The sequence below is a fragment of the Somniosus microcephalus genome, chromosome 2 (assembly GCF_052327205.1).
Source record: "Somniosus microcephalus isolate GS21.2 chromosome 2, FLI_Smic_1.0, whole genome shotgun sequence".
Lineage (NCBI taxonomy): Eukaryota > Metazoa > Chordata > Chondrichthyes > Squaliformes > Somniosidae > Somniosus > Somniosus microcephalus.
In genome coordinates, this window is record NC_140988.1 from 364165838 (window position 1) to 364181258 (window position 15421).

General features: G+C 47.2%; 1 protein-coding gene across 1 annotated transcript in view; it reads right to left on the reverse strand.

The window, feature by feature from the left end:
* The window catches only part of atrn (attractin), a gene marked incomplete at its 5' end in the record, with an annotated part of 337365 nt that overhangs the window by 248096 nt on the left and 73848 nt on the right, over positions 1-15421 (reverse strand). Inside the window, 5 exons of the mRNA XM_085967067.1 lie at positions 6532-6713; positions 8022-8160; positions 11419-11540; positions 12885-13105; positions 14953-15037. Coding sequence (XP_085823193.1) covers positions 6532-6713; positions 8022-8160; positions 11419-11540; positions 12885-13105; positions 14953-15037 — 749 coding nt within the window. The remainder of the gene's footprint in view (positions 1-6531; positions 6714-8021; positions 8161-11418; positions 11541-12884; positions 13106-14952; positions 15038-15421) is intronic.

Here is a 15421-nt window from a genome sequence, read left to right on the forward strand (position 1 = left end):
AATCATGCGGAAAACTCTCCACTGGCTGGGGTCATGGCACATAGGAAGATGGTTGTGGTTGTTGGAGGTCACAGCCCCAGGACATTGCTGCAGGAGTTCCTCAGGGCAGTTCCTCGGCCCAACCATCTTCAGCTGCTTCTTCAATGACCTTCCCTCAATCAGGAGGTCAAAAGTGTGGATGTTCGCTGATGATTGCAGTGTTCAGTTCCATTCGCAACTCCTCAGATAATGAAACAGTCCATGCCCACATGCAGCAAGACCTGGATGACATTCAGACTTGGGCTGATAAGTGACAGGTAACATTCGCGCCACACAAGTGCCAGGCAATGACTGTCTCCAACAAGCGAGATTCTAACCACTACCCCTTGACATTCAACTGTATTACCATTGCCAAATCTCCCACCATCAATGTCTTGGGGGGCGGTAGCATAGTGGTAATGTTATTGGGCTCGTAATCCGGAGACCTGGACTAATGATCCAGAGAAACGAGTTCAAATCCCTGATATACCTATCAATTCGTCCAATGAAAAGCGACGAGTTAGGAAAGTAACTATAGGTTTTTATTGACTAAATAACAGAGCCCACCCTCATGGGTGATCGGATCCAACAAGGAGGAATACCAGCCAGTCGACTACCTTTATACCTGGGCAGGTAGGTGGAGCCATGGGCGGAGTCAGTGATGGTCAGCCCAGGTATAACAGCGTGACAAGAGGCGACCTCGTATAGTGATACAACAGTGAGAACAGTGAGAACAATATAACAGTGATAACTATAGTGTAACGATAGTGAACGATAAAAGTGGTTTACCACATTCACCCCTTCTTTAGATTTGAGTCCGGCGGGGTGAAGTGTACTACCAGTTCTGGTATGTCAGTCTGTCCGGAGGCCTCGTAAGCCTCTCCGATCGTCGCAGCGGCGGTGTTGCATTATCCGGTGTTAATGCTGGTGTCTGCGTGGTCGGCGAAGGCTCGTGGGGTTCCGGCGAAGGCTCGTGGGGTTCCGGCATGCCGTCTACCTGGGCTGGGATTGGGGGGGTGGTGGGGGGGGGGGGGTAAAGGTGGTGCCTCCGGAGTGCCCGAGGGTGCGAGGTCTCGTAAGGAGACAGTATCCTCCCGCCCGTCTGGGTAGGCCACGTAGGCGTACTGGGGGTTGGCGTGCAGGAGGTTCACCCTCTCTACCAGGGGGTCCGTTTTATGGGCCCTCACGTGCTTTCGCAGCAAGACGGGCCCCGGAGAGGTCAGCCAGGTTGGTAGAGTGGTTCCCGTAGTCGACTTCCTGGGGAAAACAAACATTCGTTCATGGGGGGTGGCGTTAACGGCAGTGCAAAGTAGTGACCGGATGGAATGCAGCGTTGTCGGGAGGACTTCCTGCCAGCGGGAGGTTGGGAGGCCCTTAGACTTTAGGGCTAAGAGGACGGCCTTCCATACCGTCGCGTTCTCTCTTTCCACCTGGCCGTTCCCTCGGGGGTTGTAGCTGGTGGTCCTGCTTGCAGCAATACCTCTCGCTAGCAGGAACTGATGGAGTTCCTCGCTCATGAAGGAGGAGCCCCGGTCACTATGTATATAGTTTGGGAACCCGAACAAGGCGAAGAGGTCGTTCAGGCATTTAATGACCGTGGTGCTGGTCATGTCTGGGCAGGGGAAGGCAAAGGGGAAACGGGTGTACTCAGCAACGATGTTGAGGAAGTACACATTACGGTCAGAGGACGGGAGGGGCCCCTTAAAGTCGATGCTCAGGCGCTCGAAGGGGCGGGTGGCCTTGATCAGGCTTGCTCTGTCCGGCCTAAAGAAGTGCGGTTTGCACTCAGCACAGGTCTGGCAGTTCCTGGTCATGGTCCTGACCTCCTCGATGGAGTATGGCAGGTTGCGGGCCTTAATGAAGTGGTAAAGTCTGGTGACCCCGGGGTGGCAGAGGTCGTTGTGGAGGGTCTGAAGTCTATCACTTTGCGCGCTGGCGCATGTAATTCGTGACAGAGCATCAGGGGGATCGTTCAGCTTACATGGCCGGTACAAGATATCATAATCATAGGTGGATAGTTCGATTCTCCACCTCAATATCTTGTCATTCTTGATTTTGCCCCTCAGCTTGTTATTAAACATAAAAGCGACCGAACGCTGGTCGGTGAGGAGGGTAAATCGTTTGCCTGCCAGGTAATGCCTCCAGCGTCGTACCGCCTCCACAATCGCTTGGGCCTCCTTCTCGACCGACGAGTGTCGGATCTCAGGGCCCTGTAGGGTCCTTGAGAAGGCGGCCACTGGTCTCCCCTCCTGGTTAAGGGTAGCGGCTAGGGCGAAGTCGGATGCATCGCTCTCCACTTGGAAGGGGATGGACTCGTCCACTGCGTGCATTGTGGCCTTGGCGATGTCTCCCTTAATGAGGGAGAAGGCTGCGCACGCTTCCTCCGTAAGGGGGAAGGATGTGGACTTCATGAGGGGTCTGGCTTTGTCTGCATAATTGGGCACCCATTGGGCATAGTAGGCGAAGAGCCCCAGGGTTCTCTTCAGAGCCTTTGGACAGTGGGGGAGGGGTAGCTCCACGAGGGAACGCATTCTTTCGGGGTCGGGGCCGATGACTCCGTTCTCTACTACACAGCCGAGGATGGCAAGGCGCGAGGTATTAAACACACATTTATCCTTATTGTAGGTGAGGTTCAGCCGTACGGAGGAATCTCTCCAGATTAACGTCATGGTCCTGCCGGTCGCGGCCGCAGGTGGTGACGTTATCTAGGTAGGGGAACGTGGCATGCAGCCCGTTCTGGTCAACCATCCGGTCCATCTCCCTTTGGAAGACCGAAACCCCGTTGGTGACGCCGAAGGGAACCCTGAGGAAGTGGTAGAGGCGGCCGTTCGCCTCGAAGGCTGTATACTGGCGGTCCTCAGGGCGGATAGGGAGTTGGTGGTAGGCCGACTTAAGGTCGATGGTCGAGAATACTCGGTATTGTGCAATCTGATTGACCATGTCAGATATGCGGGGGAGGGGGTATGCGTCCAGCTGGGTGTACCTGTTTATGGTCTGGCTGTAGTCGATGACCAGGCGATTTTTATCGCCGGTCTTAACGACCACGACCTGGGCACGCCAGGGGCTGCTGCTCCCCTCGATAATGCCCTCTTTCAGGAGGCGCCGCACCTCATAGCTAATGAAGGCTCTGTCCCCGGCGCTGTACCGCCTGCTCTTGGTAGCGACGGGTTTGCAGTCGGGGGTTAGGTTAGCGAACAGGGAAGGTGGCGGGACCTTGAGGGTGGATAGGCTGCAGGTGTTACGCGGTGGGCGGTTTAACATTCGCTGGTTGTCGACTGTGAGTGAGGGGAGGGGTCCACCGTATGCTAGGGTGACACTTGAGGTGGGATTGGAAGTCCAGCCCTAGTAGGACGGCAGCGCAGAGCTGGGGGAGGACGAGGAGTTTAAAGTTTTTATACTCCGTACCCTTAACCGACAGGGTCACAGCACAGTAGCCGCTGATGTCCGTGGCGTGGGACCTCGATGCCATCGAGATTCGGTTGCGCGTTGGCAGGACAGGGAGGGAGTCGTGGCTCACCGTGTCTGGGTGGATGAAGCTCTCCGTGCTTCCGCTGTCGAACAGGCAGGTCGTGGCGTGGCCGTTTACTTTGATGTCCATCATCGACTCGGACAGGTGATGCGGGCGGGCTTGATCCAGAGTGACGGAGGCTAGTGTGCAGTTGAGCGAGTCGTTGTCGTCTGCGGGTGAGGCGGTTGTCGGGTCCGGAGGCACGGTGGCAGTCGAGCGTGGTGGGTAAAATGGCGTCTCCCACGAGGTTGGACAAAATGGCTGCCCCCATAACTCACATGAGGCACTATTGGTGTCGGTTGCCTTGATCAAAGATGGCCACCCCCATGACTCACGTGTGGGGATGCTGGCCTCTGTTGCCTTGAAGGAAGATGGCCGCCCCCACAGTTCGCATGAGGCACTGCTGGCCTCTGAAGATCCACTCCTGCAGGCCTTAGCAAAATGGCCTTTCTTCCTGCAGGTTGTGCAGGTGGAGTTCCTAGCTGGGCAGCGCGGCCTCGGGTGTTTCTCCTGGCCGCAGAAAAAGCAGCCGCCGGGGTCCGACGCTGAGGTAGGTCCCGGGGGCGGCGCGGTGAAGGGTATTGTGGTAGGGGTCGGGCCCGAGTCCCAGGGTCGCGAACAGTACCTGGAAAACGCCTCCTGGTCCCGATGGGCCACCTCCAGGGAGAGAGCGAGGGCTGCAGCTTTGTCCAGGTCGAGGTCCCTTGCTTCCAGTAATCGCTGCCGTGAGTAGTCGGACCGTAGGCCTTTCACGAAGGCATCGCGGACGTTGTCTTCCGTATTTTCTGCCGCCGTTACTGCTTTAAAGTTACAGTCTCTGCCGAGTGCTTGTAGCACCCGTAAAAATTCCTCCACCGGCTCCCCTGGCAGTTGCGGGCGGGACCTTAGGAGGTGCCTGGTATACATGGGGTTTACCAGGGTTTGGTACTGTCTTTTCAGCCGGTTGATGGCGTCCTCGTATGTTTTAAGGTCCCGGATGAGCGCGAATACTTTAGGGCTCAGTTGGGCGTTCAGGACTCTTAGCTTGGATCTCTGAGGCACGCTGGACTCTTCCAGGTAGGCTTCAAAGCAGCCCAGCCAGTGATCGAAGTCGAGGGCTGAGTTCGCTGCCCGTGGATTTAGATCCAGGTACGGTGGTCTGAGGGCTCGCAGCCAAGCCGGCTGCTGTGACTGTTGTGGCTCGGCGTCTGAAGGCTGCTGTGGCTGGGCGTCTGGCTGGTCAAACATCTTAAAATTTAGTCAATAAAATTGATATACCTATCAATTCGTCCAATGAAAAGCGACGAGTTAGGAAAGTAACTGTAGGTTTTTATTGACTAAATAACAGAGCCCACCCTCATGGGTGATCGGATCCAACAAGGAGGAATACCAGCCAGTCGACTACCTTTATACCTGGGCAGGTAGGTGGAGCCATGGGCGGAGTCAGTGATGGTCAGCCCAGGTATAACAGCGTGACAAGAGGCGACCTCGTATAGTGATACAACAGTGAGAACAGTGAGAACAATATAACAGTGATAATTATAGTGTAACGATAGTGAACGATAAAAGTGGTTTACCACAATCCCACAACAGCAGCTGGAGAATTTAAATTCAGTTGGAATAAAAGGCTAGCATCAGTAATGGTAACCATAAAACTATTGGATTGTCGTAAAAACCCATCTTTACTCATGTCCTTTCAGGAAGGAAATCTGACGTCCTTACCTGGTCTGGCCTATATGTGACTGCAAGCCAACAGCAATGAAAACAGTTGACTCTTAACTGCCCTCTGAAATGGCCTAGCAAGGCTGCTACGAAACACATTGGCCCAGAAATTCGGGTCGGGGGCTTCCCGCGGGTGCAAGCCCCCGACCTGCACTTACCTTGCGCGCCGGCCGTTGAGCTGTGGGCCCTCGTGGGATTCCGATCCTGGGCCTCCTCCAACTGCCGTCGCACAGTGCTTGCGTATCCCAGGGGCGCAGTTAATTCGATGCGTCCCCTGGGATCACGTGGGCCATGGAGAGCCAATCGTAGCAGGGAATGCTCCATTCATAAGTTTGACAGGAAGGGCCATCAAACCTATAAATACTACGAGCCCCAAAACATCACTAAATCTTCAAATAAATTAAAAACATCACATTTTTTAAATAAACTATAAATTACATGAAATAGCTTTTAAACAATAATTTAAATTTAAAATTTTTTTTTAAATTTTCTAATGGGGCTAAAAATAAACTTACCTTTCTTTAAAGTATTTAAAAATAATAAACCTGTGGAAAAAGTGTTTTAATTTTAATTAATTCACCATTTACCTTGTAAAAAGCAGGCCTTGCGACTGCTTTTTACATGTCTTCTGGAGACTTACCCTCCCGGGAAAACCTGCAAAAAAACCTAAGTTCGATGCGCACGCGCTGCCTCTCCTGCGCACGCGTTCGACCTCTGAACCCCTTCTTTCAGGGGAACGGAAGTGCCGGTTTCCCGCGCATGCGCAGTGCATGCAGGAAACCGGCACTTCCATTGGGCTTAAGGGCGAGTACCCCGTGTGTACTCACCCGTGGAGACCCGAATTTCTGGGCCAATAACCTTCACCACACGGACTGCGGCTCACCACCATTTTCTCGAGGGCAATTAGGGATGGGCAATAAATGCTGGCTTTGCCAGTGACACCTACATCCCAGGAACGAATAAGACAAAACAGCCAATACTTAGGACCCAACCAGTTCATAAATTCAGATTTAGGCCTTGTTCTAAGCTCTGGATTTATGTTGTCAGTTGAAAATTTATGTCGAGTTGAGCTTTCAAATTGGAACATTTAAATAGTTAACAGTGGTTTTACTTTCCTCCCATTTTTAGCTTCGGACTATAATGCCTGCCTTGTGTGCTTATTGTAGAAAATATTCTTGGATCTGCTCAGTCCCAAACCACATAATTGATCAAAGCACATGAACAAATGTTTCAGAATGGAGAAAAGTTTATCTGTTTAACCCAAAACTCTCAAGTAAAATCTGCTCAAAGCCAGTTATACTCACCAACACATGCATGATCTGTAATTCCTTGAGAACAAATTCAACTTTCTTCTGTGACGTAAGTGAGGCTAGTGCTGCATTCTGACCCCTGCAGAACAGCTTTGCGTTATCGTAGTTATCTTTCGCAGTGGTGATTGTCAGACACGAGTTTCCCACCAAGTGCCAGCCCTCTCCACAGATGGTTTCTGTCGTTCCCCAATTTGAAAAATTAAAAACTTCAAAATGAAATACATTACAGTTTCCATCTATTTTCATTTGAAATTCAAAGACACATAACCACACCCGCATTAGGAAGACCTCTGTTTCGAGGTTGCTCAATGACGATATGCATTGTTCTGCCAAGCACAAACGCTGCTCATCCATGCGAGGTAAGTGACAATTAACAGGCTAAGGTGGCAGCAAGTTTCTTCACTCCCCCCCCCCCCCCCCCGCCCCCACCAACAACACTGTTCCTCTTTCCCTCCTCCACAGGTCCACTTTACATACTATCAATCACACCAACACACACACACCCACCCACGAGTTGAAAGAGCAAACAGATCAGCTTCCTTACAGCAGGCTGAAATGGGAATTATTTTATACTGTGCGCACAGAATCACTGCTCCCTTCCAAAGAAAACACACACATTAATGTATTCAAACTTCAGACGCAGGTTAGATCAGCTGTGAAGCCCAACTTAATAAGCAGAGGTTTGCGCTCAAGAGTGAGGATATGTTGCATATCCTGCAGGCAGGCTGACTTAATCACTGATGATACTGATAATTCACAAGCAACAAAACTGCAAATAAGATCAGCACCAAAAGTGGGATATGAAATTGTGTGTCGTGGCTCTTCACAATAAATACTGTTTCGATATGGTACAATTTAGAATTACAGGCAAGTAATTTTAAATGCAAAATATACCACTGTGCTGCTTGTGATGTTACTGGGACTAGTCCACAGAGAACCATTTCGATATTACACTCTTTCATGTCAATGTCATCTTTGTGAAAAACGTTCCATACAGGTGACACCGCTACATGCAATGCAACAGATATTGGCAGTTAAGCAAGGGTGAAGACCAATGTTCCTCTTAAGGTGCGCGGCCGCACAGTAATCCGTAAGGTCCCGCGCAGGCTTTTACATCATGAGTACCACGCATGCGCAGAAATTTAAAGGGACCGTGCATTAAAAGAAACAGGCCGCGCAGAACAAAGCGCAGCTTACAGGGAACACTGGTGAGGGGGCTGTAGTTCCTCAAATAACCAACAGATGAAACAGTCAGGATCAACTTGATATCAAGAGTGGCCACCCACTAAATGTACACACTACCCTCACCACAATTGTCAAATTTCAGGAGTATTTCTTCTTTAACTATTGTTATTTATTATATTCCGGGCAGAACACTTGTAACATCAAGAGTTGGGAGCTGGCGCAGGTCATCAAGGAAACCTTGGACAGATTGGGAGCATTGCAAGGTATTCAAACTGTGACGAGCAAAAAACAAAACCTACCAGGTAACGGGATGCATTCTTGGTTCCTGGGTTCCCACTGACAGTTCTGGTCCATGGCACAGCTTTTGCAACTAGTCAGTTTATTACAAACATACTCAGGTTTATCTTTCGGACAGGCCTCATAATCCCAGATTGATCCCTGAAAGGAACATAGTCACCGTCAATACAAGACAGATAACAAGCGTCCTGTTACAGGCCTGCAATTAAACTTTGTGCGGCATCATGTACCGTAAGATTAAAATTACTTCCTGAAACACTCAGCCCAATGTAAACTTTTTTTTACATTTACCTTTACCTCGCATGACTGATGCTTTATCATACGAATATGAACTAAGGTTTAAGATCAGGACACTTGAAGGTACATGGCATTACATTATCAGTTTGTTACCTCTAGACTCGACTATTGAATGTTCTCATGGCTGGCCTCCCGTCTTTTACCCTCCGTGAGCTCATCAAAAACTCTGCTGCTCACATCATAACACGCACCAGGAGAGCATTCAAATAGTCGAGTCTAGAGGTAACTCGCACCAAATCCCTTTCACCCCTGTGCTCGCTGACCTACATTGGCTTCCAGTCTGGCAATAGCTTCCATCTTAAAATTATCCTCCTCTGGTTTAAAACCCTCCATGGCCTTGCCCCTCATCTCTGTAACCTCCTACAACCCTTCGAGATCTCTGCGCTCCTCCAATTCGGGCCTCTTACGCATCCCCGATTTTTATCAGTACACCAGTGGTGGCCATACATTCAACTGCTGGGTATCCTGACCTCGAATTCCTTCACTAAACCTCTCTCACCTCCTTTAAGACGCTCCTTAAAACCTACCTCTCATCTGTCCTAATATCGCATGTGGCTCGGTGTCAAAGTTTGATTGATCACACTCCTGTGAAGCGCCTTGGGGCACTTCACTATGCTAAAGGCGCTATATAAATGCAAGTTTTTGTTGTTTCACTTTCTCAGCAACAGAATACAAGATATAATACGTATTCCATCTCACAGCTGATCCCTCTTTGTCACAATCTTTCACAGTCTATTTTTATCAGTGCTACCAATGGTAGCGCTCTTCCAAATTTGACTCTATTTGTCCTCCGACATTCCAAATATGCTATCCGAGATGCACTTTATTCTGCATGAAACCTGTGCTAAAATTAAACCTATCAATCTTGCACTCATCGTTTCCCAGGAACTCAAACCTGTGCAAATCCTTACTTCTCCTCTGTCTTTCCATCCTCCTGCAACTTTCAAGGTTGGTGCTACCTAACCATTGCTTGTTGATCTATCTTATCCTGTCTCCTATCTTTCCAAGTTGGGTGACATCTGGCACAGTGGGTCTTAGCCCTTCAACTACGCTTGCTGATTAAATATTAAATACAATATTGCCACTCTACGAATCAATCACACAAAAATATATTTGTAAAGATTTAAGCAATTTATTTCTATTAAGCCCTCCTTGGTTGCAATCTCTTCACCAGTATGATTCACTTAGAAAGCTACTGTTTAGTACTAACTATTAATGCCTCGTTACAGGGAATGCATGTGGTGTCTGCTTATCGTTGGAAATAGCATTTTTGCTGATTGCACAGAAATCATTGACTGTAGGCTTATTAATGATTTACTGTCTGAATAAACAGAATTGAGGCCATGTTTGCAAACAGAAAGTAAAGCGGATACGTATCTGATCTATAAACCACTAAATATCCACTTGGATTTCAGCAGATTGTGGATTTATACCCCCCAGAAATGTACAATATGTCAAGACATGGATAACTTAATATTTCTTGTGCCACAGTTCTTTGTAGTTACTGAGGATGTCGGCGAAGGGTCAGCTTTCAAAGGCTGTGGGCTCAAGCCCTGCTTCAAGACTTCAGCTGACATTCGAGTGCAGTGTCACAAGGGAGCTGCATTTTAAGACGAAACACCGAATGGCCCGGATTTTGGGGTCAGCAGTGAAGTGACAGTGCTCGCCGCTGACCTCAAAGGCGGCTTCCCACAAAGATCTAGCGATCCGTGACGTCGATTGCACATTTCCCGGCGTCATCATTCTGGCGCCAATTCTAGGATCCCCAGCGTCCAGCAACAGTGATGTCATCAAACAGGCTAAGTAGCCAATCACATTGAAGGATTCTCAGATAGCAAACCAGGAAGTAAAAAGCACTGATTATCCTTCACTTTTTATAAATAAATAGAGCAAAATAAAGACTGAGACACACACATGGGATTAAGAGAGAAGCTGAAATATCATACTTTAAAACAAAAATAATGTTTACTACATTAAAAACCTACGGAATTATCATATTGGAAAAATTTGACATTCCGTAATTATAAAATGTGTTTTTCAGTGCCAGGGGTGTTGTTCAGCAGTAGTTACGACTTCGTAGACTGCTATAAACCCAGTTACTCATTTAACAAGGCTTAACTTATACAGGGGTTTTTAACAGTAATATTACTGCATGTAAGGGGAATGTCACGTCAGATCAATTGATTTCTCAAGACTGCCGTCCACCAAGACTTCAACAGCGCACTGTGGAGGAGCAGGGAATCAATGACATCAACTTATGGATTTCCGCATTTAACTGCGCATGTGCAGACGCCAGAAGTTGCTGTCAGTTTCAGAGAGAAATGACGCTAAACGCTGGCAGCTTCGCCGTCAACACAACTGCAAAATCCGGGCTATTATACCGGACGTAAGAAAACTACTAGGCACTTGGTCTAAGCGTTAAACAAAGCTTTCATCAACTGTTTTACAACATGGAGGTCCAGTTGTGTCCTTCACTAGTTCCTGTTAAGGATGTCCTGCGCAAGCTGGGCCCGTGCCAGAGTATTTATACTCTCCCTGGACAGCGCCACCCGTAGGCCGCTCAGTATTATTTCATAAGTCTTTCTTTCATGAATGACTGATTCATGTCAATACCCAGACCCCATCTGCCGGTATAGTTGGTTCAGGTGGACATTAGTTAATCCTAAGCAATTATCTGAAGGGGTGTAGGGGAGATTCCTCTGCTGTCCTGGCTAATCTTCCTCTCTCAAATACCACCACCAGAAACAGACCAAGTGTTGTGCATCGCATTATATGTTGTGGGATCCTGCTGTGTGAAAAGTGGTTGCTGGGTTTGTCTACCAAACAGGCACCACTCTAATTCTTGAGGTATTCTAAAAGGTACTATACAAATGGAAATCTTCCTTTCTCTTGGTAAATGTTTTGTACCAAGATGAAGAACAATGCATATGTGTTAATCAGATTCTGAAGTGAAACAAGTGCCAGTGTCCAATATTGTCATTTTATTTCGCCTCAACAAGAAAGAGCTTATTTTACAGTAAAAAAGACTGTCCTTCTAGAAGAATGATCGTTTGAAGTACAACTGATTAAAACCCACTCTGAAGGGTTGGTTGCTATACTCACAGTGGCCTCCGTGCAGTTACTGCTCTTAGACAAGCACTTATCATGGCACCACTGACAACCGTTTGTGTTCACCGTACAGCTGTAGCAATCAGTATACTGATCACACTTTTCATTATCTGCATCTGTGGAGTGGGGGTAGGGGCAGGTGGAAAAACATTTTTAATTTATATACAAACAACATGTTCAAGTGCTGACATTTTCCTCCCATTCATTTCTACGGAAATCTGCTCTGCTAACCATCTAATAAAGATAATTTCATCTTGACTGCACACACTCTGCATTCCTACCACCAGCAGGACCTGTGATTGTTCTGCTGTTACAACGCCAGGCAGTTTCCAAACTGAACTTGATCCAAAACAGTTTTGCAAACATCAAACGATTTCCATATAAATTGGTTTTTGCACTGCAGCCCACCTAATACATATTCTTAAGTGACGACTCGTGGTAAGTGCATTATAGAAACTGTGTGCAAATAGGTCTGACCAGCAGGAGGACACTAACTATAAATGAAGTAAACCCCATTCTACTGTACACTCTGATCTGTTGTAATCAAGTATTATATACTGTTACCACAAATAAAGTAGCAGTATTAATATCGACTTTTATTGTATTACCTTCCCCCATGAACAAGATCAAATCATTTAGCTCAGTGTTGTACAACACTGCTCTCTTCACAAACACAGCAATTACAAGCTAGCCCTTTCATTGATTCTGTTGATGTACGATACAAGCGAGAAATCAGACTCCACCTCAAACCCTACAGAGGGAAGAGCAAAGTTGTTAATTTCTCGATGCCGGCAGCAGACTTCAGAACTTGCCTCCGCTAACCTGAACTTACAGGGAGAGGAAAAGTGGAAGAAAAAGGCCATCAGACCATTTAGTGCTCTCAGCCTCATGTACCATCCTCCCCAAGTGCTTTTGATGCCAACTTCCAGGGGTGGGTGGGGGGAAACCTGTGGTGCATTTCGAAGGACTCTGGGAAACCTCTCCCCAGCTCTCTAAAGCATTCAAGCAAACTCCAGGTTAACACGGTTATCCAAAACACACGAGTCGATAGAACGCCACCACCACCCCAATATGTTCCCACATCCTAAGGAGCAGAGAAGCCCATTTGTAATCTCACTCCTTCACAGGTGTAGGAAATCAAATCTGCACTCTGAATAAATCACTTCACCAAGACTTGGGGGGACACAGAGAAAACAATGAAAGGCAAATGTCCTCGCCAACACTATTTCACCTCCTACTCGCCCTCGAGGAACACCACCAACGGTGGTCTGTGGCGGTCGTTGAGAGTCTGGTCTTTCAGTTGGAGAACAGAGGCAATTCGAAGAGCCATTGAAAAATGAAAGCATGTAGCACAAGAAATTTTTTTTTTTTTTTTTTTTTTTTTTTTTAAAAAGGTCAGAAGCACGAATGCAAAAATCGACTTCACATTACAGATGACAAAAATAATAATAAAAGCGTACATGTCTTGTTGGGGCACGTGTCGAGAATCTGACGCTTTTCTCTTGCTGTTGCCATTTCCCAGGGCACACATCGCAACATACTGGTGTTCCACACACAGCGGATTCCAGGGCCTGCACCAGCACATGCCGCCTCATCTGAGAAAGCTTCACAGCTGGCTGGGGTGAACATCAGGACGTCGCTCAGCAGAAGACTGTTGAACCCACCAAAAATATACATTGCGCTGAGAACAAGGGGGGGGAAATACAAAACATGTCAGAATCCTACATTCGCCCTGGAGATTTCTCCAACAATCTTTCATAAGACGCTGAAAGAAAAGATAAAATCCCGAGTGGGAAATGGCTATTCCAAGTCCACTCCATCCAGAGCGCTTGTGATTATTCGATATTCGCCTGTTGATGCACTACTTCAGGGAATGTTAACCCTATGTCTTTCTCTGTCCACAGATGCTGCCTGACCTGCTGAGTGTTTCCAACATTTTCTGTTTCAGCTTTCCAGCATCTGCAGTATTTTGCTTATTGCAACCTAAGCCGCAGGTATGCCCATAAACCTCGTGCATAAAAGTCTGAAGGGGATACAGGAATTGTAAACATGAAACGTATTTTCGAAGAGGCTCTAGAGCAGGCTTTCCGAAAAAGCATTGAACTTTTGACTCTATTTGGTGCCCTGTCCAGTAGTTTGGAGTCTACAATAAACACGGGCACTGATTTTTATTTTAAATCTGAAAAAAATGGGAATATTTGCTCAATTTTATTGAAAATAACTCTTATTTGCTATTTAGAAATTATTTTTCTTGATACTTAAAATTTCTGGTTTCTAATAGGAGAGAAACGATTATTAGGAGTAAAAAAAAACTTTCATTCATTTTCCTTTTAAAAAAAAATCCAGCTGGAGGAGAGAGAGAGAGAGATTGAGACCTGGTCATATTGTAAGACAGGACCATTCCAGTCAGGGCTGTCAGCGGCAAGTTTCCAAATGCTGCGCCCTTCCATCCTACAGGAACTAGCACGGTGGCATAGTGGTTAGCACTGTTGCCTCACAGCGCCAGGGACCCGGGTTCGAATCCGGCCTCGGGTGACTGTCTGTGTGGAGTTTGCACATTCTCCCCGTGTTTGCGTGGGTTTTCTCCGGGTGCTCCGGTTTCCTCCCACAGTCCAAAGATGTGCGGGTTAGGTTGATTGGCTATGATAAATTGACCCTTAGTGTTAGGGGGATTAAATACGTGGGGTTACGGGGGTCGGGTGGGATATGTGTCGGTGCAGGCTCGATGGGCCGAAATGGCCTCTATCTGCACTGTGGTGTTTCTGTGATTCTGTGAATTTCAAAGAGGGTCGGGGGCCAGCTTTGAAAAATTTTGATTAGATGCTGCAATGAGGGAACTGCAGGGATGTTCTGCATGGTGAACTAGAATTGGCCAGAATGGCCTCCCTTATTGGTGATTATCCTAGGATCTTTATACATCACAACTGTTATATCTATATTTTCAATAAATCAACCAGAACATCACTTCCTCTAAAACCACATCAATAAAAAAAAACTTGCATTTATATAGTGCGTTTCACGACCACAGGACGTTCTAAAGCGCTTTGCAGCCAAGTAAGCACTTGTGAAGTGCAGTCACTGTTGTAATGTCAGATATTTTCACACAGCAAGATCCCACAAACAGCAATGTGATAATGGATCAGATAATCTATTTTAGTCATGTTGGTTGAGGGATAAATATTGGCCCGAAATAAGTGTGCCGTGGGATCTCTTACATTCATCCAAGGGGGCAGACGGGGCCTCGATTTACCGACTCATCCGAAAGACTGCACCTCCAACAGTGCAGCACTCCCTCAGTACTGTACTGGAGTGTCTGCCTGAAGCAGTTGGGACACGATTTTTTAAAGGAAAAATGGATACTGATAAACATTTTTTCCCCCCCTAGCTGTACTGGAACATTTAATGCGTGATGCACCCAACCATGCAGAGGACTCCTCAAAATATTCAAACAACTCCAGATTTAAATAGACAAAGTCTTAGTTGCCGTTGCTGCCAATGTTAACAGTGAAATAAATCTCTGTCCCTTACCCATTGCTGAATACAGCTGAGTGACCAAACCGGTTGACATTGTGAGAAAGATCAGGTGTAGGCAGCACAGACCACTCATCACAAGCTGTGGACAAACAAAAGCAAGTCAACCACCATCAAGATTGGCCATGAATTAAATGAACCAAAATAAGTAACAATGAGCGAAACATTCACTCTAAACGTGGCCATGATTACACTGGGATTGATACATTATTACACGGTTAACTTTAGACATTGAAAACTTCCGCTGTATTTTGCACAGTAGGCTCAATAATTATGTGCTACTTTTTAAATGTTCTTGGGCCAGCAAGAAAGAACGACTCCGTCAAACATCAGATGAGAGACACCCTCTGCATTGTCAGACACCTACACCCAGCCACCTAAAGTCAAGAAAGAGCTTCATGAACAGTGTTGTTCTATTACAATCAACCTCATCTGAAGCCCGCATCGCCTTGTGGAAAGACCGGCT